The 24,025-nt window shown below is 38.3% G+C and overlaps 3 protein-coding genes across 4 annotated transcripts; all 3 read right to left on the bottom strand.

The window, feature by feature from the left end:
* Positions 1–505: 505 nt before the first annotated feature.
* hyal2b (hyaluronidase 2b) lies at positions 506–4,654 on the bottom strand. The gene is made up of 4 exons (XM_042406542.1): positions 4,451–4,654; positions 2,943–3,922; positions 1,946–2,035; positions 506–1,852 (listed from the first exon to the last, which is right to left on the bottom strand). The coding sequence occupies exons 2-4, from the start codon at positions 3,891–3,893 to the stop codon at positions 1,463–1,465; spliced, it is 1,431 nt and encodes a 476-aa protein (XP_042262476.1). The 5' UTR covers positions 3,894–3,922; positions 4,451–4,654; the 3' UTR covers positions 506–1,462.
* Positions 4,655–9,035: 4,381 nt separating this feature from the next.
* Positions 9,036–12,283, bottom strand: tusc2b (tumor suppressor 2, mitochondrial calcium regulator b). The gene is made up of 4 exons (XM_042407571.1): positions 12,150–12,283; positions 10,869–11,123; positions 9,608–9,728; positions 9,036–9,512 (listed from the first exon to the last, which is right to left on the bottom strand). Exons 2-4 carry the CDS (start codon positions 11,015–11,017, stop codon positions 9,447–9,449), a joined length of 336 nt encoding a protein of 111 aa, XP_042263505.1. The 5' UTR covers positions 11,018–11,123; positions 12,150–12,283; the 3' UTR covers positions 9,036–9,446.
* A 1,493-nt stretch (positions 12,284–13,776) lies between these two features.
* Positions 13,777–20,536, bottom strand: rassf1 (Ras association domain family member 1). 2 transcript variants are annotated; one of them, XM_042407569.1, is made up of 7 exons: positions 20,396–20,536; positions 18,091–18,565; positions 16,582–16,706; positions 14,911–15,015; positions 14,508–14,784; positions 14,286–14,401; positions 13,777–14,170 (listed from the first exon to the last, which is right to left on the bottom strand). In XM_042407569.1, the coding sequence occupies exons 2-7, from the start codon at positions 18,368–18,370 to the stop codon at positions 14,021–14,023; spliced, it is 1,053 nt and encodes a 350-aa protein (XP_042263503.1). In that variant the 5' UTR covers positions 18,371–18,565; positions 20,396–20,536; the 3' UTR covers positions 13,777–14,020. The 2 variants fall into 2 exon arrangements, with proteins under 2 accessions (XP_042263503.1, XP_042263504.1); XM_042407570.1 differs by lacking the exons at positions 16,582–16,706; positions 18,091–18,565; positions 20,396–20,536 and adding an exon at positions 15,261–15,991.
* Between the last annotated feature and the right edge of the window lie 3,489 nt (positions 20,537–24,025).

Below are 24,025 nucleotides of genomic sequence, written 5' to 3'. Positions count from 1 at the left end.
AGAAGAGCACTTCGTAGCCCTGTTAAGGCACATTTCTGAACTGAAACAGGCAGGTCCAGCCAAGTTGTTTCTGTTGCTGTTTCTGTGTTTGACTGACAGCAGCTGGCAGGGCTGAGCTCCAGCAGGGGAATGAGAGACAAAGTAAACAAACTTGCACTGTAGCTGACATTTCATTAGGATACAGTTTGTACTTATTAATGGTACTGAAGAGGAAGTAACACCGACATCTAAACGGCCCAAAGTGACATTTGCAGGTATGTTTGCGCTAATTAACTACTTAGCCTGCAAACTGATGTTAACTGTGCACTTTGCCCCGGTGAAAGTTTGTTTGGTGGCTCGTTCAACTAGCTGAGATGAAGGACAAGACACATGTTCATGTTTGTAAGTTAAACAAGAAGGAGACTTTAGCAGGAAAGCTGATGTGGGTTGCTCTTCACTGTCTGTGGCTCTTATGTTGTGTAGCGGGATGCTGTGTCTGCCAATAGTAAAACAGTGACATCACTGCTTTAAGCAAATATAGTTTAAAATCAAGTGATTTGATTGGCTGTATGGAAACAAGATCTCTATCTACGAAGACGGAAAACTAACAATATTCAGACAAATGAATGCAGATAGGGGGTGCCATCATGAAACCAAAAACTATAAAATGTAAATTTCTCCCACACACACACAGGACATGTGATTTACAGAGTAGATATGCTGTAACAGAAAAAAAAATACATGCAATTTCAGTTGGACTTTAAAGGCTGCATTCGTCATAATTTATCACTTTCTGGCACAATGAAATATTTGTATTTCAGTCTTAAGGCTAAATGTCTTGGCTTGATACATCAACAGATACAAATTAAAATGCTGAGTTTAGGCAGCAATATCCAAAAGCACAATACATAAAACTACTTTCTGTTGTGATGAGCTGGGCATTAAATTGACCTTTCTTCCACTTTAAGCTCTACTTCTCTTGTGTCCATCATAAAAAAAACAGATACATAAAAAAACCTTGAGGTTAAACAGTCTGTTTTCATAAGGCATTTCTTTGTGAGTACAGTTCCACAAAGACATTGTAGTCCCGATGAAAGTGTAGTGACAGTATATCCTCATCTGGAGGTCAAGGTCAGCATGGAGCATGGCGGAGGCCTTTAAGGGACAGATTTCATTTTTGACAAACAATGGTATGAGTTAATGACCACTTGCAACACTGATGGATAGATGTTAGCTCCAGGAGGCAGTTGTGAGATTGGAGATCTCCCAGAAACTAATATTTTTGTTGGATGGATCTGTGTGCTGGGATCACTAGCTCCTGTCTTACTGGAAATATCTGACCACAGGACGATCTCTCTGAGCTGCGGTCAATACATCAGTATCACTAGTGCTCAGTAACTCGCACTACTTTTATGTCAAAAAGACGGAACCGTTGTTTTCTGAGCTGGCAGAAGTGGTGAATAGTTTGGGCTTCTCAGTTTCCTCAGTGTAGCAGAGTGAGGAGTCCAAGTGGGAGTAAAAAGCAAAGAGGCCAGGTTCCTAGAACAGAGGAGGCTTTATTCTGCCCTTTTTCTTTCTGAGCACAGCCCTCACCCCTGTACCCACTGTAGCATTGGCACTGGAAATGTGTGTGGAAAAGAGTCAGCTCAGCTTGGCCAGGCACGCCAGTAACCTTCAATTGCCCCCCCTGACTGGTGATGCTGTGGGTTAAGGGGTTGAGATGAAGGTACACGTCGCTGTCTGGTACAGTGCGCAGACAGCGGCCGTGAGATTTACACAGCACCTGACTGCACTGTTCTGCTGCTGTAGACACGTTGAGCAGGTACCGGCCAAGTGGTCCCTGAAGATACTTATTTAGGGTGGAGCAGCTGACCTGGAGAGGGGGGGAAAAAAAAAAGATATCAACCTACATCACTGAGCACCAGGCTTGTCAGTATCAAACAAGTAGGGAAGGTACAGCACTTACATTGCTGCTGGCATATGACGTGTCCCCCCAGAAGATAACACCTGCTACTCCGAGTGCAACACTCTCACCGATAGTGGAGACCAGATCTTTCTACAAGACATTCACACAGACAGGTCAGCTGAGTACCAAACATTTAGGGAAACACACACAAAACAATTTTCTTTTTTAGTACATTTGAATTCCACTTAAGTGAGTCTTTTAAATGGTCACTACGCTGATACGCTTACAACGACGTCAACCTGTTGACATGTGCGGATAGCTGAAACAGAGTGTAATGTAGATGCTTTCAGTGATTTAACTGACTCCTACCCAGACACATACACACTACAAACACTACACAAACGTTATATAACCAGCAGCAACGTGTTGTCACCTGAGACGTCCCATCCAGGTGTAACTGGAAGATGACGGTGTCTATGAGTCAAAGTCTGCAAGATTTGTGAACCAAATAGCTGTTCAGATTTCAGGTGAAATCAGTAAACTATGTGTTGCCAAATGTGAAACTTACAGTAGGAGTAAGAAGTCTCTTACTGTGATATATGCTTGTAATATTCTACTTTTATGCTTCTAATTATAGCGAAATATTTGGACATTTAATAGAATCATACTACACAAACATTCATAAGAAAACTGTAGCGTTGAAAAGTTGAATCAATTAATTAATTAGTCATTTGACAGACAATTAATGGCAACTTTTATAATCATTTCAGTCAATAAAAAAGTAAAAATACCAAATATTTGCTGACTGCAGTGTGTGTAAATGTAGGGAAGAGCAACTGTAAATTAAATACTATTTGAGCTTTGTGTGACACATCTCTTTGGAAAGTGATGACAGGCATTTATCATAATTTATGACATTTTTAAGACTAAATGATTCATCGATGAAGCAAACATGATAGATTCATCAATAGTTAAAATATAATAATCGCACTCTAGGATAAATAATGAAATAATGATCCTCCTGTACTTGAGTAATTCCTGCTTCAAGCCAACTAACCTCAGTTAGGAGGGTCATCTGACTGATATATGTGGGCCGGGTGTAAACAAATACAGGATGCGCTAATCCATCCCCAACAGACGCCAGGCGCATTGCCTCCTTCACCCTGTTTCGAACAAACAAGCTCCCATAATTTGTGGATTTCAGCATAGAATCAATGTATATAGACGGGAAGAGTGCAGTGCATTCCATCCACAACCAGTTAAGTTGATCATTGCGGGCCATGTCCACCACAGGGCAGCGGCCTGTATAGTTCTTCAGGCCACTCCTGTAGTCATGGTTGTAACAGTCTGGAAACAGGTAGAAGCCCCACAGTTGATTGGGCCTCAAATTCTTTGCAATTTTCAGAGTCTGCAGCATGAATTGGCGAGCCGAGAGCTCAAATTCCTGCTGTGCAACTTTTCCCACTTGTTCCAGGGTCCACTTAGGGTTCTTGTTGGCCACCATCTCACGGGATTTATTTCGATAGATATCCTTAATATCCCAATTTCGGATCCACAATGGGCGCCACTCCTCCCAGTCAATAACAGCCAAACCTTTTGCGTCTGGCTCACGTATGTATTTTTGCACCCCTTCAGGCATCTTTTCATAGTGCTGAGTGAGGCTAGCAAGCTGTGGAAGGCCTCCATTCACTGCAGTGCCACCACGCTCATAATAGGGATACAGCCCGAGGCGCTCCTTGTAGAAGATAGTAAGGTTCTGCCGGACAAAGCCCTCATTGGGGGACGCCACAATGTCAAACTGGTCCAAAGATAAAGTTACGCGATGTCGCGGGGCACACTCCTGTGTTGGGGCATTCCATGCAAGAAGAATAGGCTTCTGGGAGTATAATGGCCATCTTGTCTGCTTTATATCTGCTGAAGACATGACCGTCCATGATGTTAACAGTGTCAGAAGAAACCAAGGCAGCCGGCCAGCTGCAGAGAGGAGAGAGTGAAATACAGCCTCCATGGCCACTGCTCACCTTCTCTCTTCTTTCTCTGCAAAAAAAAAGGACAAACAGATTTATAATGATGTCAGAAATATCAAATCTGTGAAGTATATTAAATATTGAGGTCGACTTTGAGGAGATATGTGTTTCTTCAGGATGTTCAGGATAAAAGGAACATGTCATCTCACAAATAAGGGAATAAATATCAGAATAACGTTACAGAATAAAGAATACATCTAAGGCTAAGGTCTAAGCTGGCTAGATTTAGAAAAATGCTAATTTATTACCAAAACGATCAAGTCTTAATCACAATAATAACAGTCAACTTCCTGTTTGATAGATGTTGACTGAATCATTTTATTTCGGGAAATCTGTGATAAGTTAAATGTTAGTTTGCGATAAAGTAAAAGTAAAACAATAACAAACGTTTCCGCTAGCGTCTATCATATGAGACTAATTTAAACACCTCCTGTCCTTATACTAACACAAATTAGCCAAATTAGCTTCAAGTTTCATTGAAAGTAACAGACGTGCTAAAGTAAGTTAGCTAACGTGGTTTCTTCTTGTCCCGTCTGACCTTTTCCGATGAAACTGAAGACGCGGGTTTCTTCCACACATGTAACCGTCAGATAAATGACTTTTCCACTGCCCTGCCATGTGAAAAATAACGCTCATAGTCCGTTCAATCCATGCTCATAATTTACAAATCTGCCAGCTGCGGCTAGAGAAATGATGGTGATGACGGGTAACGTTGAGCAACAACAGATCAGTGCATTGAGTTCCTGAGTAGGGGGCTTTTGTTGAATTTATGAAAGAAATTGAATCAGCCTTTTTTGACATCTTTATTCATACAAGGTTGGATTTTAGCTTGACCAACACTAAATTGTACCACTTAACCATAATCTTAACCCCATGTGGCATATATTTTACCATACAATTACATTACAGTGTCTTTCACCCCCCCTTTATGAGACCAAATAGTCCGTTCCTCAAGTTCTGCTCTGCATTGAGTTTCTTTGATGAGGCCAAATATGAAACATATTCCCTACATGTCGAAATATTTGACAGTTGTTGACTGTTCTCTACTGTGCAGCTATTTTACCAATGTGTATAAAAAAGTGAATTCAAAAAAAAAAAGAAGTTTAAACCTAATCGTGAACGTAAAATTAATGGATGAAGGGGAGAAGGACTGACTGACTCAATGAATGAATGAATGAATGAAGGAGTGATTGAATGACTGGACACTTAAGCATGAGGTTAGGTGTGTTTCTTTTTTATCTAATAGAATTCAATTGCAAAAGTAATTAGAAAAATATCTGTTTTGTATGAACTAAAATATCTGCATTATATGAATAATTCCCTCTGTCTACAGTAATCCAAAACATCCTTCACACAACAATTAAGTAAATGTGTAGTACTTAATACATTGTTACTGGATGTATGTCCTATATATGTCCCCTTTTCTTCTTTCTATGTCTTGTACAATCTCTCTACCAATCTACCAAAACATAATTTATTTGTTAAAAACCTGTTCACACAAAGGTTTATGTCTAGCAATCTGTTATGCATGTCTCACTGTGGCCCTTTAGCATAAATTAAATGGAAGAAAACTGTTTTATTACTTTGCCAACACTAACATCTGTTTGAAAGTCAAACATGCACTTTTGTTTCAAGGTGCATAGATTAAAAAAGAACATACATAATGTGCAGATTGACTACCACACTAGTTTTTTTTTTATTTTTTAGAAACACTGGTCATATTTACAAAGTTTCTATTTACAGCTTTAGAATGGGCATAATTTTAGTTTTGAAAAAGTTGGCTGGTTGCAGTGTGCTGGAATAGCATTAATTTTGTACTTTGTCTTTTAAGATGTCTGCTATACATTTAAGCTTGAATACAAGCTCTTGCTCTAAATGGTGACAAATGTGATCCCACTGTGCAAGAAATGTGCAAGACAACACATATTTCATGTTGATAAAGCAAACATATTCTTGATAACATGATAATTCTTTTTTAAAAATCTGTTGTTTCAAGAAGTTTTCTTACCCGTAGCCTCTGCTTCTCAAATTTCAGGATAAAAATAATTCAGTGAAGCTGTTTGAGTTGTTGTTGGAGATCAGGATGCATAGAGGCCAAGATTGATCTTCTGCTCCATTATCAAAGTCTGTGTAATCCTCTTAACAAAAGAGACAGAAGGAGTTGTTCATTCTGTGTTGAAATCCACCACTGACTGGTATTTAAATATCCTGCGGGCTCCACCTCTGTTTGACCTCTATCTGAAGTTACAAACACATGTGCAAAACATCTCCCCATAGGATTTTGCTTACATTCACTTTGAAAAAAGGGGAGTTTCAACAAGTTGCTATGCCTGTTTCTCTAACATGCTGTAGTACATTGTTCTGATGTCACTGACTGGGCACACAAAACATTATAGTTGTTTTAAATGGTGGAGTCACAAGATGCAGTATTGTTTAAAGTTTGGATTTTGTCCCCCATCATTTACATCGTAAATGCATTATGAAGGGATCTTCTAATGGCTAGTATGAACTGGAGGAATGATTATGGCAAGAAAAACCTGTTTCACAGTCCATTTGGGTACTTATTGTTTTAAGACAGACTTGGAAAATTGTGAACCCGTCTTTGAATGGTGAGTTTTTGTTTTGAAACTAGGGAGGGTCTGTGTCAGTTATGTGACTATTTTAAGAAAGATCTTACATGAGGGCCATCAAATTATAGTTGTAGTTATTACTTACAAGATGTGCAGGTCACCAAGAACTAAAAGAATCCTGATGCCACTAAATGACTTCAGCGTTTAAGGACTTAATATAGATGTCTTATACTTGTGCTGTTTGTAAGTAAAGAAGTTATAAGCCCGCTGCAATGTTGGGGTTTGCATTATCAAATTAACTCATTTGTATGAGACTCATGCATCACATAAATACCCCTTTCAAGAGCTGAAAAGGTAAACATTACTCACAGATTGATTATCTTCAGTTGAACTAAATGAGCTCATCGAACACATGAGTTTAATATTTAAATTGTTCATACAGACAAAGCGTGTTGTCACATAATTGATGTCTTAGCCTCATTATCACCATTAAATTTCTAACATGCACCTCATGACTAATAGCTTTCTTTTGAAGTCTTATGAAGACATAAGGCCGTCCCAGTTGTTAAACCTGAGTCATCATATAGTATTCTGGATTTTTCTGGTGTTGTTTATACAATCCTTTGTTCACTTCCAGTCAGGGACTTTTGTTGCACGTCATAACTCTCTCTCCCTTGTTTCCTGTCTGCCTATTTAATGTCAACAGTCCAATAAAGGCAAAAATCTTACATTTTAATTAAAAAAGGGTTAATTCACAAATTCTTAAACAATCACATTTAGGATGCCAATGGTTCCTGTGAATAATAAATCTGATTTAAATAATATTTTATTTACTTAAGGAGTTTTTATGTCTCAAATGTGCCGACACATGTCAGCAAAGTTTTGGCGGTTTGCCGAGTCAGGTCTTCTTTTTTCTCACTTCATGTCCTTACATATTATTACAGCTTTGTAAAATTAAACAAAAAGTAATTGTTGTGGCTTTTCTCCCCTGGACTCAGCTTAAAAAGGGTACTTGCCCAGAGGTAAAAACGCACAAAGCATTATGCAGAGTAAAATCATTTCATGGAAGCAATAAAGTGGAGTGGATTTTGGCACAGCCTGTTTTATCCTCTAAAGGAGAACAATATCACAGACAGCTTAATAGCGAACCTTTTCCCATGGAGATGGCATTCACGACCTTCACTTTTGTCTTATCTTCATCCGTCTCTCATTAGCAGACACACACACACTTAAGCCCCCTGACAATGGTTTGCCTTCGCAATTTCCTCTGCAGGTGGCTCTTTTTTTCAATCTCAGGTGGAGGTCAGGGGCATGATTTGTAATGAGTGAACAGGTCCTGTCAATTCATGAGTTTTTTTAACCTTTGCTAAAAATCTGAATTTTCCATTGTTACAAGAGACATTTTGACAAATTGCTCTTACTAGCTTGCCAAATTATTGTTATATAAAGGTTCATTTGACACGGCTGAAAAGAGACTTCTTCTGGAAACTTCTTTCACTCTTCCAGCATTTCGGTTTGGAACGCAAACTACACAACTCCAGATGGAGGTACCATTATGTAGATTATTGAAAAAAAATGTGTCAGCATGATTGGTCCAAACCCACAGCTTTAAAACTTTGGATTCCAAATGTTCATCTTCAGGTCCTTTAGATCTCTAGGTAACATGACTTTATGATTGAATAATATAATTATTGCAGTATTTTGTATTAAATCACCCATTAAAATGTGGTGTCTATCAGGGCTGCAGCCTGGATTTTAGAAATCAAGTGAGATTAGTACTCCATGTCCTCCCAAAAGCAAGGAAATATTTCTGTAAATATTTCACACAACGCAGGTCTAAATTCACACATGCAAGTCTGTTACTGCATTAACAAGTGGTCATATGTGACAGGGAGATAATAAAACCCTGAAAAATCTGCAGAAAAAGCTACCGAGTGGACTTAAGTAATTTTTCAGTTGTACAATGTAAATTAAATTAATAAATTCCCCCAAGGTTGCTAGAACTTCCTAATCCCCAGAAAATATACCCACAACATGACTACATTAATAGTGTAGTATCTATTTTACACATGCAATTTTTATAAGCAATGATTATAAAATCATCCAAGAAAATCCATAGATTTTCTTCTCCAATTGATCTAGACTTGTGAAGTAAATGCACCTAAAAATACTGCTCAACTACGGTGGATCAATATAAAAAGAGGACCATGACACAGTTCAGCGTTTCAAATTGTAATTAAAAAACAGTTATAATAAATTAAAAGTGAAACATAGTATGCCAAAGCAGCAACAGAAACAACAGTATCTCTTATTAGACTCACTGCTGCTGTGTACATGTGTGGCTCTGAGGTCTGGTCACACCGAGGTCATCGTTACCAGTCCTTCAAACATTATAATATGACGTTATCCACTTTTAATTTTGTGGGCCACTGATTGTCAACTCCCAAGGCTTTTACCAATAAGTAGATCCTTTTCCATGCATAATAAATCAAGTCATGATGGTGTCAAAAAACTCAAGTGTGCACTTGAACTTTCCTGCTCTAGATATGACTGTGACGTGGGGAAGAGCTGATTACAATCTCCTTAAACTCCTCTAGAGTTCTATGAAACATCCCAGAAAATCTGCAGCAATAAATTCAGGACTCTGTCACATTTCATCCCGTGTCTGCACACACACATACACGCTTACATGCACACAAACCATGATCTGTAAACTGAGTACGTTTTGCCAACTTGGCACCCTTCTAGATCCCCCATAGGTGACTATACTGTGTCTAACTGCACACAAGCCAAAAACAGATCACATGCAGAGGCTCGGCACACATTGCATCAGCCTGTCCACATAAGGGCATCATATATATCAAGAGATCATGTTATTTTAAAAGGTGGTTCTGGTATCCAGCTGTAAGGGAAACCACAGGACGGAGTTGACAGTGGCAAATCTGAGACACTGCTCAGTCGTCGTCAGGCTTCACAGAGGACAACTGGGAAATCTACATGGATGCAAGGGTGGTCCAGCCTTATAATTCCCTGGAAGGATACAAAAGAGATGAAATTGTTTCAGCTGACAATACAGAGAACTAGCATTGGTAAGCAAAGTCCTAGTTTAGGAGTATGATTCTCACCTGAGGTGTTAAGTTTTTTTGAATCCTCCTCAGCTTGGCTTTTTTACGTCCGTTTTTTGTCACAATTGTCTCTTCATAGAACTCGTGGGCCAAGTCACCGTCTTCGTCAAAGTACATAGAGCTGCAGCAGAGAGGCAAAATGAATTATCTGTAAATACATAATATGCTAGTAATTTGTCTGTATCCATCCTAACATTTGCAAATTCTGTTGATACTTAAATCACAGGTTGATGAAAACTGGAGGAATTGTGGCTTGAGTCATTTTATCGTTAATTTATATCACACAATCTAGAGAATATCAAACATTAATTGTGTACAAACTATTTATTTTTACACAAAAAAGAGAGCTAGCCAATGAGAAAATGAGTAAAAAAAATGCAAAATCATAATGAAAAAATTAATTTTTTAGGATGCTAGGCCCCCCATAGCACGTCACAACCAGCTGTTTAGTGTCCTTATGCCTCCGCTACATTACAATGTGTAGTTTACCTAAAATGGTATCAGAAATAAAAAAACACTAGTCAGCTGTCTTCTTATATATAAAATGCCCTGTTTTTGAAATGTCAGAGGAGTACGGTATGCTAACAGCTCAGCCACAGGTATGCAAATAACAACTCAGTACAACAGTAGTGTAAGAGGGAAGTTAAGTCCACTGCAGATCAGCTACAGCAGCAGAGGACTACAATATGTTTTTGTCCACTTAAGTCAACAACAATAAAAAATTTTTAAAAAAACAGGAAAATGAAATTATAGTGGACACATTATTGTGGAAATTGGCTGAATGAACATGTGTCACTTGATCCAAGAAATCCTGGTAACACAATAATGTGCAGTCAGTCAGTGGATGGGTCAGAATTGATGTGCAAACGGCATGAATTTGACTCCGTCTTAGCCAGAGTCAACAGCTCCGGCTGAATGTGAACATGTGTGGGAATGTTTTCTGTGCAAACACAGGTACACCTCACGATAGCCAGGCCTTTATAGCAGTGTTGGGTTTTTCAATTTAGTACTTTTGGTAGCAAATAAAACACAACGTCATACAATATTCTCTAGCTTGTTCTAAGGGCATGTCATGTTAGCCCAATCGTGCATTTTTTAGGTGAGGTTTGGTCAGGATGTTTGGAGCATGTACTGCATGTATGTTTTGTCATTTATGCTGTATATCAGTCTGTGAGTCTGGTACAGTACAATACCTTAAGAAAAACAACAACAACAAATGATATGTATATTGGTGCACACAACCCACTGAGGCATTATTTACCTTCGTCTAGTAAACACAAAAGGTGTTGCACCTGGGAAACTTCGCACTCTCGCCAGTGGCCGCTCATTTCCATCTTTGGTTGGATCATCCACACTACCTGAGCCAGAAAAAGGCCAAAATCCTTTGGATTTGGAGCCGCTACCACCCATCTTCAGCTGCAGCACATTATTTTCTTGGGTCACAGGACTGCCAGTAGTGCTACAGTGTTACTGCACCAGATGAATGTGACCCTTCAGGAAATGACACCTTGGAAAACTGACACATTGAAAGGAAGTGGTTTAGTAATTTTATGCAAAATATTAGAACACATGTAAACTAATTTAGTTAGTTACACATTTCTTGCTGATCCTGAATTGACACTTGTCCTGTAGACAAGAAAAGTCGTACCATAGACAGAGACCAAAACTCTACCTTATATATAAAAAAGCCTCGCCCAGTTTATTAAGTACATGAATGAACATGAGGTACATTCTTGGGAACAAAATGCCAGGGGTGTTCATGACCAACACATAAGAAATAGAAGGAAAATTAAATACAAATAAAAAAAGAATAAAAATAATGTATAAAAACTAAATACATAATTGACATAAACAGAGTACAGTTAAAGTAAGACATTAAAAGCAAAACACTCAGTTACAATTTCTACAGCCTTCTTATTAGTGGAAGATTTAATGGTCTGTTATTGGTTACATTCTTCATGAAAAACTGAGAAGAGAAGCTTTTTTGTTGGCAAACATACACTTATAAATATGAAACTTAGCTAAGATAATTATAAGATTGATAGCCTTAAATTGGGTCATATGTCTTGTATCAGTTTACAGAAGGCCAGTTAAGCTAACTTACATGACATTGCAACCAGAAAATTCAATATTATGTTAACACGACCCTGCCAGCGTCACAAACCTGACTACCCTTCTCTAAAATCAGGTTTAATTTGTATCTGAAGTGAAGAAAACCCTGAATAACGTTAGTTAGCCCTGCTTGGTCTGCAGGGCTCTGGGACATTGCTAAGGTTATCTGGACAGAGGCAGCTAACTTGGCTAGCTACGACAAGACGGTAGAGAAATTGGTCTTAACGTTACCCGAGTTAGTTACAGTAACATTTATGTCACTTCATGTCCCGGCTCCTGACATTAACATTAACTAACGACACAGTTCTTACTAGCATTAGCTCAGGTCAAAACGTATAAATGTGGTTTACAAAGTAACGCTGTCAAAAGCTAACGATAGCTGGTTTGATGAGTGACTGAACTGTGGCATTCAGATCAGTTGAAAACATACCGAAAGTGGATTTTGGTCTGTTCGCAGGTATTAAAATAGTCTTTGATGATTTTGGCTTGCTAAATTTGTTCAAGCAAAGACCTCATAACACACACACATACACACACACATACACAGCTAGCTGTTTATGCTAAGTAATGCTACACGTTCTTCTTCTTCCTCTCTGTGATTTTCTCTGGCGGCTGCCTACAGGTGGCGCCACCACATGGACAGGAGCGTGAAAGTGGAAAACCGTACCAGCAAAGCAGCTTGTGGAGCAAAAACGTACTGGAGACTCACTGCTTGTCCCTTTAATTAGACATTGTGAAGAGTATGCCAGTATGGTACACTATATAGCCAAAAATATATGGACACCACAAACCCTAATAGAGGGTAATCTTAAAGGTTGGTTCACAATTTTTCAAGTTTGTCTAACAGTCAGATGCCCATATGAACACTGAAAGAGGTTTTCCTCACCGTAATCATTCCTCCTGTTCATACTGGCTATTAAAAGATCCCCTTCAAATGTGCTTTCAAGTGAGAGGGGCCAAAATCCACAGTGTGTCAACACAGTCATTTTGTGGAAAAATGCATTTTTCAAGTGAATATCTGCCACATTTCTTTCTAGCATCAAATTCCATATTTGTGTTTCCTCGGACAGGAAAAGACTGTAACATTAAAAGATATCTACTTGATTTGACTAATTTGGACAGCTGAATCTTCACATTAACTTCAGATAAACTTTTAAATACATTTTTGCACAGAAGGAGGACTGTGGATTTTGGCCCCCATCGCTTATATTGCAAGTGCATTATGAAGGGATCTTCTAATGGCCAGTATGGACAGGAGGAATGATTATGGCAAGAAAAACATGTGTCAATGTTCATTTGGGCACCAGACTATTGTTTTATGACAGACTTGTAAAATTGTGAACCTGTCCATTAATGCTGCAACATACAATGATATGTTAGGCAATAGTGTGCTTACAGCTTTATAGCATTATAACAGTGTGGGGAAAGTTTTTTCCCGTTTCAACATGACAATGCCCTTATGCACAAATAAAAAGTGTGTTTCTGAGTATAGTGTGGAAGAACTTGAGGGCTTGCACAAACACTGACCCCTAACCTATTTCAACACCTTTGTGATCAATTTTAAAGCTGCAGAGACTAAATCTTGGCTGCCAGGTTCCAAAATTTTGTGGAAATCCTTACTGGAAGAGTGGGGCTTTTATAATAGTAAAAAAATGTCCATGATTTTCAATAAGATGTTTTATAATCACATATGTGTGTAATTTTTGGGTGTTCATTTACTTTTGGCCAGATCTGCTTTGGCTTACAACACTAGAATGTGAGCAAACAGTCTATCAAACCTTGTACTTCATGTAAAATTTGAAATCACCATAACAATGACATCAAATGGCCCATTACTATCACCAGTTTATTAGATAATTAGAATATAAACACAATGTTTCACATTTTTATTTGCCCAACTTGATTTCACAGGTTCATTAAAGTGCCAAAATTTAAAAACAAAACTAAATATCACATTATAAATGAACAGAATGTGTTTTTAAAACCAATATAAATAATCTAATCAGAGCAGCATGTTTTTCAAAAAAACAAAAAAACAAAAAACTGCATCCAATTAAGTCCAAAATAATCTATAATTTATTTTACCCATTCAATTCACAACTCTGGCACAAAAAGTAGCCTAAATTTTTACGTAGTTCACATTTAATATAACACCAGCGTCCCTGCTTCTTTAAAAACCTTTCTGAGCTATTTCCTTCCCTTTTACACAGCTATAAACCTTCTCACTGATGGTCGGTGGAGGAGGTTCTTCTTCATCTTCAAATATGAGGATCAGATGAATGTCTCTGGCTTTAAACAAGGTCAACCAGGAGTAGTAATCCTTGACATGGCCTTCTTCATCATCTCTCTGGCAAGAGCGTATCGCTTCACTATCTGTCGTACATGTTCTTCCTCCTCACGCTGCAGAATTCGCAGAAAGTTGCACAACTCAGGAAAGCTAAATGCATCCCACTGTGGAGGTAAGCAATTTAATTAAAAAGAGCTGTATGAACAGTACATATATACATATTTAGTTGTATATATTGACAAGTTTATCATTTGACTTCATTCACAAATGAAAACTTACATTCACCTCCCCCGTCTCATTCTCCTTCAAGACCAGACTCAGGACTTTTTCACTCGGACCAGCACACAAGCGAAGGTAGAGGGGACACTCATCGTCAGACAGTTTACGCATGTACACTGAGTAAAACAAACAAAAAAGAAGAAAAAAATCAGTACCTCAGAGGATAATACTTGGAGGTACTATTTTGTTTTCTAGTATCTACACAGTATTGAGGATTCTTACCTTGATTTTGTCTGTCAGTGCGTTCAAACAGGGAAAACTTGGCTGGGTTGTCCACCAGGGTAAATTTATTGAGCAATGCCTCGATGACTTCGCGTACCCGTGTTTGGGAGCTTATGTGCAGGTGCTTTGCAGTGTCTTTGGGGAGGTAGAAAGATGTACGTCGCTTCATCAGTGCGCCCTGCTGATCTTCCTCCAGGCTCTGAGGAGGAGGGAGGGAGATGGGACGAACTAACTGAAAGTGGACCTTGATGAAACCAGTGTAGGACCCGTCTTTATTCTGCAAGGTAGACAGATTCGTAGTGTAAGAATGGGAGTGAAATAGTTTTACACAATATCATCATACTGTGGTCTGCTATCTTTATATGTGTGAATATTCAGAAAAAAAGGTTTATTAGTTACTCACAATCACCATGTAGAGACTGCTGTTGACCTGAGCATTATACTCCTGAACCTTCTGTTGGATCTCACCAACACTCAATTCCTGTTTACTCAAATCAATCTGTTCATCCTGAAAAGAAAAAGAGCAGGTACAGTACAGCAAATAGGCCACATGATGTCATCAGATAGCCTGTCTTCACCACTGAGCTTTGAGGATGAGGAGAAAGTGACAGAACCGCACAGAAATAAGAGTAAAATCAATTCAAGCTGTTTGTCTGTAGTTACAAAATCAAGACATACATAATCATTCACCCAACAGAATATGAAAACTGCTTTTTGACCAGAACTGATGAACTACATATGTCGTAGCCTCACCGTTGACCTTCTGACCTTGTGAAAGAAAGATGTACAGGCAGTAAAATACAGTTCCAGCTCTGATTTGCTTTCGTCCTGACTGGAGAATGTGCTGCTTTCTGTGCTTCCCCAAGTCATCTCCAAAGTTCAGGTGAGCGGCAACTTTAAGGCAAACCCTCTCAGATTTCTGTCATTGCTGGTATCTACCAATGATCTCGAGAGTTGTATGTCAGGGATAGCTTCTCTCTTCCATCTGGAGAGATCTCTGCTAACAGCTCTTTTGACCTCAACATTTCCATTTTGCTCCTCCCAGACAATAAAACCTCACAAAGACGTCTGAAGGATCAGCCCACTGTGGTCAGATAAACGTATTCAGAGTAATGTTCTCCTGATGTGTGTGAGAACACAGTGTGAAAGAGTTCCTCACAGACTAATTTTAAGGATAATTTTACATATGTGTAACCCAGATCTTACTGAAATGTGTGTGAAATCATTTATTTTTGTCCATCTCCATCATTTCATTATTTTTGATGGATTCACTGTTGCTGCAGCTTTCCCGAAGGCGTAAACCAAAGATGCAAGAATTTAGACCTCAAAAGCCAGAATATACTGTATGTATGTACTGTTATACTCTCATAAAAAGATGCTTCATCTCTGGTTTCAGTTCACTGGCTAAATCTGTGTTGACAGTAGAATTTATTTTGCAAAACAAAGTCGTTAAGAAAAGACAAAAAGCAAGCTTTGTGATCTTGTTTTTTGGTAGACATGTCTATATATCTATCTTGTCAGCTCCCCATTTTCTAAAAGGAGTTTTTCATGAGTAGTTTATCAAAATTAAATCAGTAATGTTGTGCTGTGCACAATCATAAATGATAGTAAACTGTATATCAACTCAAGCCAAAGCATATCAATAATGTTTGTGTTGCGAAACAGTGAATCAAAGCCAATCTGTGGTGCTTCAGGACCCTCACTAGTGTCAGAATTGGTGGTATTTCTGAAATAAGGGCAGCTGTTTAATTGTGAAGTTGTTAAGTCGTCCCCTCCTCTCAGCTCTCTCCTAAATGACGTTGCTGTATGGATGCCTTGACAATAAGGAGGTAATAAAACCAGTATCTTTGAGGACATATGGCACACTGACACTGAGTGGACAGCTGTGGACAATCTGGTAGCCTCCATCTGCTTTACATAATAAGAATGGAGGTAGGATAAGGATAATTTCTTTCCTATCGTTTTTAAAAAATAATGAGTTTTTTAAAATGATGACAGGGAGGCAGCATGGCTTTCTTCTCATGTGCGTTATAGATTATTGTAATTATTGTTTGATTGTGACTTTGCTCCTCACCACATTTGTGTCTGTCTCGATGGAGTCGACAGAGAAATCTGCCCGGTCTTTTAACAAACTTCCATCTGTGCTGCAGTCCAGCTGGATGAATGGTCGGCAGCGGTAGTGACATGTATAACTGCAGTCTGAGAGACAAAGAGAGGGAGAGAGGGAGAGAGATTAGAGGGTGATTATTAGAGGGTGAAAATTCTGCATTCTGAGTAATGCTTTGGCTCGTGGTCAACACTTGTTGTGTTAGAGCCCTCCGGTGTTGATTTTGTTCAATATTCTGTCCCTGTTCTGAAAAAGATCACCCAAAACACATTAACCTAGAGGGAGTATCTGTTTTATGTAAGCAACATACCAAAAATGTGTATGTGCAAAGTAAAAATTGCTCATGTTAGATATTTAATCTCTCTGTCAGCTGTTTGTAATTGATACAGTTAATGTCTTTGTTGACTGGGCTTTAACATACCACAGATATGTCTGGAGTAAAATGATGCTGAGAACATGAATATTCCCAGGCCCTTCGTGTACCAACATACAGTGAAACATGAAGCTTGCCAGGCCTTCCTACAGACCGGGACAAACTCTGAGATAAAGTTACTCATGAATGGAAAAGATAACACGAGCATCCTGCGTTTGAGCGAAACTGGAATCTGGAAAGTGACGACTTTATCACAACTTTGTGAGCTGTGGATGTACATGACTTTCTTACTAATTGAAAGGTTAATGGTTTTATCTGAATACCAGTTTTATTTACAAAACCCAGGTAAGCAACCACATTTTTTTTCCTTACAATATTAACCCAATTTGCAGGAACATGTCAATTCAAGGCAGCCTATACACTGTACGTCATCCTGTCTCGTGTGATGCAGATTTAGTGTCTCGTTGCCTGTCTTTGCTTTTTAGGTCACTGGCTACAGTGAAAAACATGCTTATCATTTACACGCCAAAACTCAAAGGATAAGGCTGGTGTTATTTTTCTTATTGTCAATGAATCCCATGAAAAGACCAAAACCAACAATGCTTTAGTCTGTCTCTCATTAATTAACTAAAAAGCAATTTACAAAATGGGTTGTCTTTTAAAAATAGGGCATGAATATATATTTAATTTGAAAAAGGCTAAATATATACTAAAACAGGTGGGGACTGTAGTTTTTAGCAAATGATAATCAAACAGGAGTAAATTGTGTATTTATTGGGGACTATTTTCAGCTGCAGATTTGCTGCACTAGTGAGTATTTACGGTGGCAGGATGGTGTTTTATGTGATCAGCTCAACATAAAGTACAGTTCCCATGTTTCTTGTAATGAAGGAATGTGTCACCCAGTGCAACAGTGTGGCTCACTGATGTGTTTTTAATATTTTTTGGAAAACAATGGAACACTGTGGCACATAACTTTATCAGGCTTTGGATACACAGACAACACTAATTAATTTGTTGCTGATTTTGGTTATTTTATGGGATTTGTTGAAGGCTCATCCTTTAAAAATATTCACACGTGTTCATGTGTTAAATGTACTCACTGGCACAGCGTAAACTCTGCTTATAAAGACCCCAGATGAATTCTCCACACAGGTCACACCAAGTGAGATGAGTGTAACCGTAGGGCTGGAAGTCATGACCCACACCGGTCTCTCCTGCCTCGATGCTGACGCTGTCTCCAACCAGACGGACAACGTGGAAGTGGCTGGGGTGACCTGGGTTTAAAGGGGGCGGCGGAGCTGTGCGGGCCACAGGAGCAGCCAGCTCGATGGGATCATTTACACTGAGGTCCTTCAGCTCGATCAGCTCACATTTAGACATCCTGTTCTTGATACAGACACTGACATGTCAAGTGAGCACTTGTTGTCCATGAGCTAGTATGGGTGTACATCCAGTCCTGAGAGGAGACAGCATTAGTGTGCACGCTTTGATGAGCACACAATGTTTTTGTGACTCGGTCCACTTCCAGCTTCTCCTATTGTGCAGAGGAACAGGCGGCCAGCAAGTCCTTAAGAGCTGAAACAGTTATTGTTAGAATTCATACACAAGTGATACACAGAAAATCAATATCTATGTAATATTATGTATAGTATGGGCTTGACAAATGCAAAAACAAAGATTAACCTCTGTTATCTGATGCCAGGATTCATACGATTATATTAAAATGTGGGACAAGATGACAACCATAATCCTGTGCAATCCTGGCAGCTCATAGTGTTTTTCTGTGTGTGACAGTGAAAAAAAAAACTACTACATATGTTTTCTACAAAATATGAAATGTTACCAAAAACTGGATAAATTCACTTTCACTGATTAAAGTCAGAACTCAAAAGAGAAGAGGGGACAGCAATCATTTCATAAACAACTCTCAACACACTTGAAGTAAAAACAGCAGCCTTAATCTGACATTTTAAAATGCTTACAGGTGGTGACAGGCAGTGTTGAAATGTAACTAAGTACATTTACTCAAGTACTTGAGATACTTGTACTTTCCAATTTATGATACTTCTACTTAATTGCATTTCTGATGAAACATTGTACTTTTTCACTATTTATTAAATATTCACACTATTTATTAGTATTGCAGAGTTGGCTGGTCGTCTCTGTCCGTATGTCGGTAGAGTTACTGGTATATTTTCTATTTATAAAACTATTCTGGACAAACTCTCATCACATCACTGCAAATGTATTTTATGGAGTTCATCTTACAATTATTATCTCAGATCACAAAATGCACAGAGAGAGATGCAGCATGACTTTAAATTGATGAATCAGACAAATTATCTCTGAATTCAAAGTTATATGTCAATCTGTTCTTAACCAACTTTTAGCTTAGTATTATTATCTGTTTTTAGAAGTGGTTTGTCTGCAACTTTTTATGCTGCTGTCTTGACCAGGTCTCCAGTGTAAAAGAGGTTTCTGACTTCACCTGTTTAAATAAAGGTTAAATAAAAACTATTTAAAAACAGCAACAGTAACAGGTTACTTTGGAAATTAAGATTTTACATTCAAAAACAAATGATCACTTTATAAAATATAATGCATTGTTGTGTATGTAGTAAAAAATTAGGTCCATCATAACGTACTAAATGCTGCTTACAAGTGAATACATCAGTAATAATCCATTCATAAAATATATAATCATATAAAAATAGAAATACATATAATTTTACTGCATAATAGGTACTTTTTTTAAGATACTGGTGAAACATGTTTTTTTAAGGTAAGATTTTAAATAGATTTTTAAAAATTTGAATTCTTCATTATTGAAGATTCCCTACGTATACTGTGGAATTTCTACTTCAACTACTTCAACAAGAATCAGAGTACTTCCTCCACCTCTTGTGACAGATAACACAGACTGATGTGCCATTTCTATATGTTAATAAAACTTGTCTTGTTGAATTTACAGACTGTATTTCTCTGGAGTGTCGGTAAGAAGATGATGCGTAAAAATGTTCGCAGGTGCATCTGAAATGTAGTTTCATTAGTTTTCCTGTGGAGCTGCATTGTGACTTGAATATGAACAACCCGGGCTCTATTTGCCAAGTGGGTCACCACACGACGCATTATTCACTCCACAAGGCAACAAGAGCACATTGTGTCACCCATGCATAGAGTTTGCTGTTTATTTCCCCCATATAAAACACATATGACTTGATCTATACGAGAACAAGTTCAGATCATTCTTTCATTTGTCATTTGTTGCAAATGCAGCTCAGTCAGTAACGGGACAGCCCGGTTTAATCCTGCAGTCTGAAACAGGACGAGAAACTAAGTGACAATGACCCCCCGAACAAGTCTTTGGATTTGCTGACAGACAAACCTTAAAAAAAGTGACCTTACCTCATTTAATTCATCACCGCCACTTATCGTAGAGGAGATTTGCGCGCAGTTTGTCGTTGTGTTAACAGCAAACCGTCCCTCTCCAGACGCACGCACTTCAGTTTGCGCATGCACATTGTGAGTGTGGGATTACTGTCTAATAATCCCTCTGTAACCATCCTGAGAGAGAGGGAGAGAGAGAGAGAGAGAGGCATTCGCGGGAGGAATCCCCTCAGTTCCCACACACATTAGAAGTACATGTCTGCAGTGATGGAGTGGTAAATAAAAAGCAAGTATGGGTCCAAAACTGCACAGTTTTACCATGGCCAACTGACAATGTTGTGATGGCCTTCATTATAGTTCATGTGCATTTTATGTTCAAGTGTGTGTGTGTGTGTGTGTGTGTGTGTGTGTGTGTGTGTGTGTGTGGGTGGTTTATTTAGGCTTGTTTCAACTGCCTACAAGACAAATTTCACTGGGGACAAGTAAAAGTAAAAAGTTTAAAGTTCTGGTGTTATATCAGAAAGAGAGCCATCCTGCTACAGACTTGTGAAGGACAGACTGTCCATTTACAATGAATATCATAATTTCATATATTATTAATTAAGGTATATCTCACATGGTCTGTAAAATTTCAGAATTTTCTCAATAAGGGATTTGAGTAAATGTAAAATATCATATCAGTGATTTCACCTGTTTATAGACATTCCTTGTATATCTCTCTGAAGATTATTGTGTTGTGTGTGAATACATCGAGAGCCACTAAACTGGAGTCAAATTCCTTGTATGCATAAACACATCTTGGCCAATAAAGATGATTCTGATCATTTCCACCCTGAAACACATGCTGTAGGAGTCACTGTTCTCAAATGGTTGGTATCTCAGTTTGGAATGAATAGACTATTTAATGTTTAATTGAGGGCCATTTGGAGATCACTCAGTGAGGAAGAAGCCTCCAGGCTCAAATATGGGGGGCAGATGAATGGCTCTTCTTACTCTGTATTATCTCTCTCAAGCCAGACTAGCATGTTGGAAAACTGTGAGGTTTCATAATGACTTCAGTCAGTCTTTGGGGGTTTGTAGAAAGAGAAAGATCTTATAGGGGCAGAGGGAGCGTAAAGGACAGAGATGTAAGTAAATATTCGTCACGGCACATTTTTTTCACTCTACAACTACTACTAATTTTGGTTACACTAATACTAATACTACCATTAATACCAGTGGTGGTACTAAGAACACTTTTGAGGTACTTGTACTATATCCATTTTATGCCACTTTATATTCATACTGCACTACATCCCAGTGGAAATATTGACATTTTTGCTCCATTTCTTGGTCAGCAGTTACTTTTCATATTAAGATTTTACATAAAAAAACATATTGTCAACTTATAAAATACAATATATTGTTGGAGAATTAAAATGCCTAATAGTATATAAAGTTGTTAACACAAGCTCTACCTTCACCACCAACAGTAAATTGCCACTTAAGCTTTGATGCATCAGTATCTAATTTACTGTTTATGTAGCAAAATATCACTAAATATCACTTAGGGCCTTTTTCTACATAATGAGCACTTTTGATACTTTTATTTTGCTGATAATCAGGATTTTGAATGAAGGACATGTAATCTATTTGTAATACAGTATTTTTGCATTTTTCTGTTGGTACTTTTCTTTAAGTACATGATCTGCATACTCAATCCATTACTGAAATACCAATAAAATGCGTGTATAAATGCAATAAAATGCGTGCATAATTCATAAAGTGAAGTTAATGTGCACTTCAGCAGCTGGGACAACAAGCCCTTTTGGAAATCTAAAATATTTTAAAAGGCATGGAGTAAATCTTGGATGTATAGACTGTTATGAGTCTTGTGTCAGCTGGACTCACAGCATTACTTAACTTTTACTGCTTACTAAATATATGACTGGTTTTGATGTTTTATATTAGTGCCACCATCTGGACAATACAAGCAATTGGCTTTGGCTGACTGTTAGCCACCATATAAACCTACTGAGAGCTCTGAGGGAAAAAAATGAATAAATAAAAATCCAATTTAAACGCAATAGGCAGCTTTTCAGCTTCTGTTTGGTGGGAATAACATGTCTACATTATAATGTGTGTGTGGAAAAGAGACATGCAGACAGACAGGGATGGATGTCTAGAATGAGCATGTTGTTGTTGTTTTCTCAATATGTGTGGAGGCCCTGCAGAGTCACAAGCTTATTAAAGTAATTGGAGCACAATAACCAGTGATCAGCTGATCAGTGAGTGTCCATTGAATGTTGGACGGGTGGTATTAATCTGAGACGTACACTATACACTTGCTTAACAAACAACATGCACCACAACAATTTTCCTGCGTGGGTATGTGATTTTGACAGCACCTCCAACAATTATTATTATTATTATCAGTATGCTAGTAGTAGTAGTTGTAGTAGTAGTAATAGTATTTTTACACAATGCAAATACTTAAACAAGCCTTCTTTTTCCTAGACCTTGACTTTAGAAGTAGACTATTTGTGCCTACAGCCCGTCGTTGCTGAACTGTGAAATTTTTGGGGATTTTTTCTGGAAAGCCTCCACGTCAGCTAGGAGGAGATGAATGAACTTTACCAAAACAAGCAGAGAAGACTTCCGGGAATCCCGGCTTCAGAATAAAAGCGTTAAACGGGTTAATCATTTGGAAGCAGAAACTATTAACTTCTTTTTGTATCTAAAGAGTAACTGCAAAGATTATTAGAGTGCTGCTCCACCAGTGACATCATAGATAATGTTGAGGCTTTGCCCTCTCAGGTTGATTCTCACATTTTGAATCCGAAAGTGTCACCTCAATTATTTTTATATTATTTAAATTATTTTACTTTTTTCTGGTAAAGTGGTACTGTAAGGTCTCTGGGATGCTAAAAAGCCTTGCAAAGCCACACAGGTGTTTTAATGTACTCTGGCTAATTAGACTTCTGCTCAGGTTGAAGTTTGGCTGAGCTATGCTGGAATTAATTCTGGTAGGATACCAAACTTCATGTGTCAATAAGAACAATAAAGGTGCAACCTCTCCCAGATCTGTATAGAAGAGGTCTACATTAATCTATCTTAATCCACTCTGACCTCTCCCACCCAAACATGTGCAATACAACTATTATGAGAGTCAGACAGCTGTCAATCAAGCACAGTTGCCACATGCCTACATAGTCCTCAGACAAGGTCTGGTCAAACAAAATAAGAGAAAACACCTGTGTGGGTGGACCATATGTTCCCCTTTAAGGTGTAGTGTACATGTGTCTGGTTTTATCTGCTATAGGGCCCGCAGGCAAAAATGAGCTTTGGGCCCCAATTTTAACTCACAGAACACAAAAATACAAAATAACATAGGAACAATTTAAGTAATAATTTAGTAATATGCCATGTGTACATTTTGACACAGGTAGACAGCACTGATAATAATTCTGGATCCACATTAAGGTCTTTATCATTTATCCTATTCCCAAGCAAATTTTCAATTACTATAATCAACTTACCCCAAGCCAACTGACACACAATAAATCTGGGGCCTTTGTGGCCCCTGATCGTCTAGGACCACCTTTGTGTTAATCCAACTTTGAGTGTACAGCCCATGTAAAACATCTATTTACATGTTAAAGTGACCTT

The sequence above is a fragment of the Thunnus maccoyii genome, chromosome 3 (assembly GCF_910596095.1).
Source record: "Thunnus maccoyii chromosome 3, fThuMac1.1, whole genome shotgun sequence".
Taxonomy (NCBI): domain Eukaryota; kingdom Metazoa; phylum Chordata; class Actinopteri; order Scombriformes; family Scombridae; genus Thunnus; species Thunnus maccoyii.
The sequence above is the reverse complement of the archived record's forward strand: the minus strand, read 5'-3'. Positions and strand labels throughout refer to the sequence as shown.

What these genes read in the sequence shown, in the direction of transcription:
- hyal2b (XM_042406542.1), bottom strand. Translation starts at nt 3,893, where the DNA reads ATGGAGGCTGTATTTCACTCTCTCCTCTCTGCAGCTGGCCGGCTGCCT. An exon ending in AGATGACCCTCCTAACTGAG is followed by an intron (nt 2,036 to 2,942) that starts GTTAGTTGGCTT and finishes AATGTCTTGTAG; the next exon opens with AAAGATCTGGTCTCCACTAT. An exon ending in CGTCATATGCCAGCAGCAAT is followed by an intron (nt 1,853 to 1,945) that starts GTAAGTGCTGTA and finishes CCCCCTCTCCAG; the next exon opens with GTCAGCTGCTCCACCCTAAA.
- tusc2b (XM_042407571.1), bottom strand. Translation starts at nt 11,017, where the DNA reads ATGGGTGGTAGCGGCTCCAAATCCAAAGGATTTTGGCCTTTTTCTGGC. An exon ending in TTTGTGTTTACTAGACGAAG is followed by an intron (nt 9,729 to 10,868) that starts GTAAATAATGCC and finishes TCTCTGCTGCAG; the next exon opens with CTCTATGTACTTTGACGAAG. An exon ending in AAAAAAACTTAACACCTCAG is followed by an intron (nt 9,513 to 9,607) that starts GTGAGAATCATA and finishes GTATCCTTCCAG; the next exon opens with GGAATTATAAGGCTGGACCA.
- rassf1 (XM_042407569.1), bottom strand. Translation starts at nt 18,370, where the DNA reads ATGTCTAAATGTGAGCTGATCGAGCTGAAGGACCTCAGTGTAAATGAT. An exon ending in GCAGAGTTTACGCTGTGCCA is followed by an intron (nt 16,707 to 18,090) that starts GTGAGTACATTT and finishes TTTGTCTCTCAG; the next exon opens with ACTGCAGTTATACATGTCAC. An exon ending in ATGAGACGGGGGAGGTGAAT is followed by an intron (nt 14,171 to 14,285) that starts GTAAGTTTTCAT and finishes TTACCTCCACAG; the next exon opens with TGGGATGCATTTAGCTTTCC.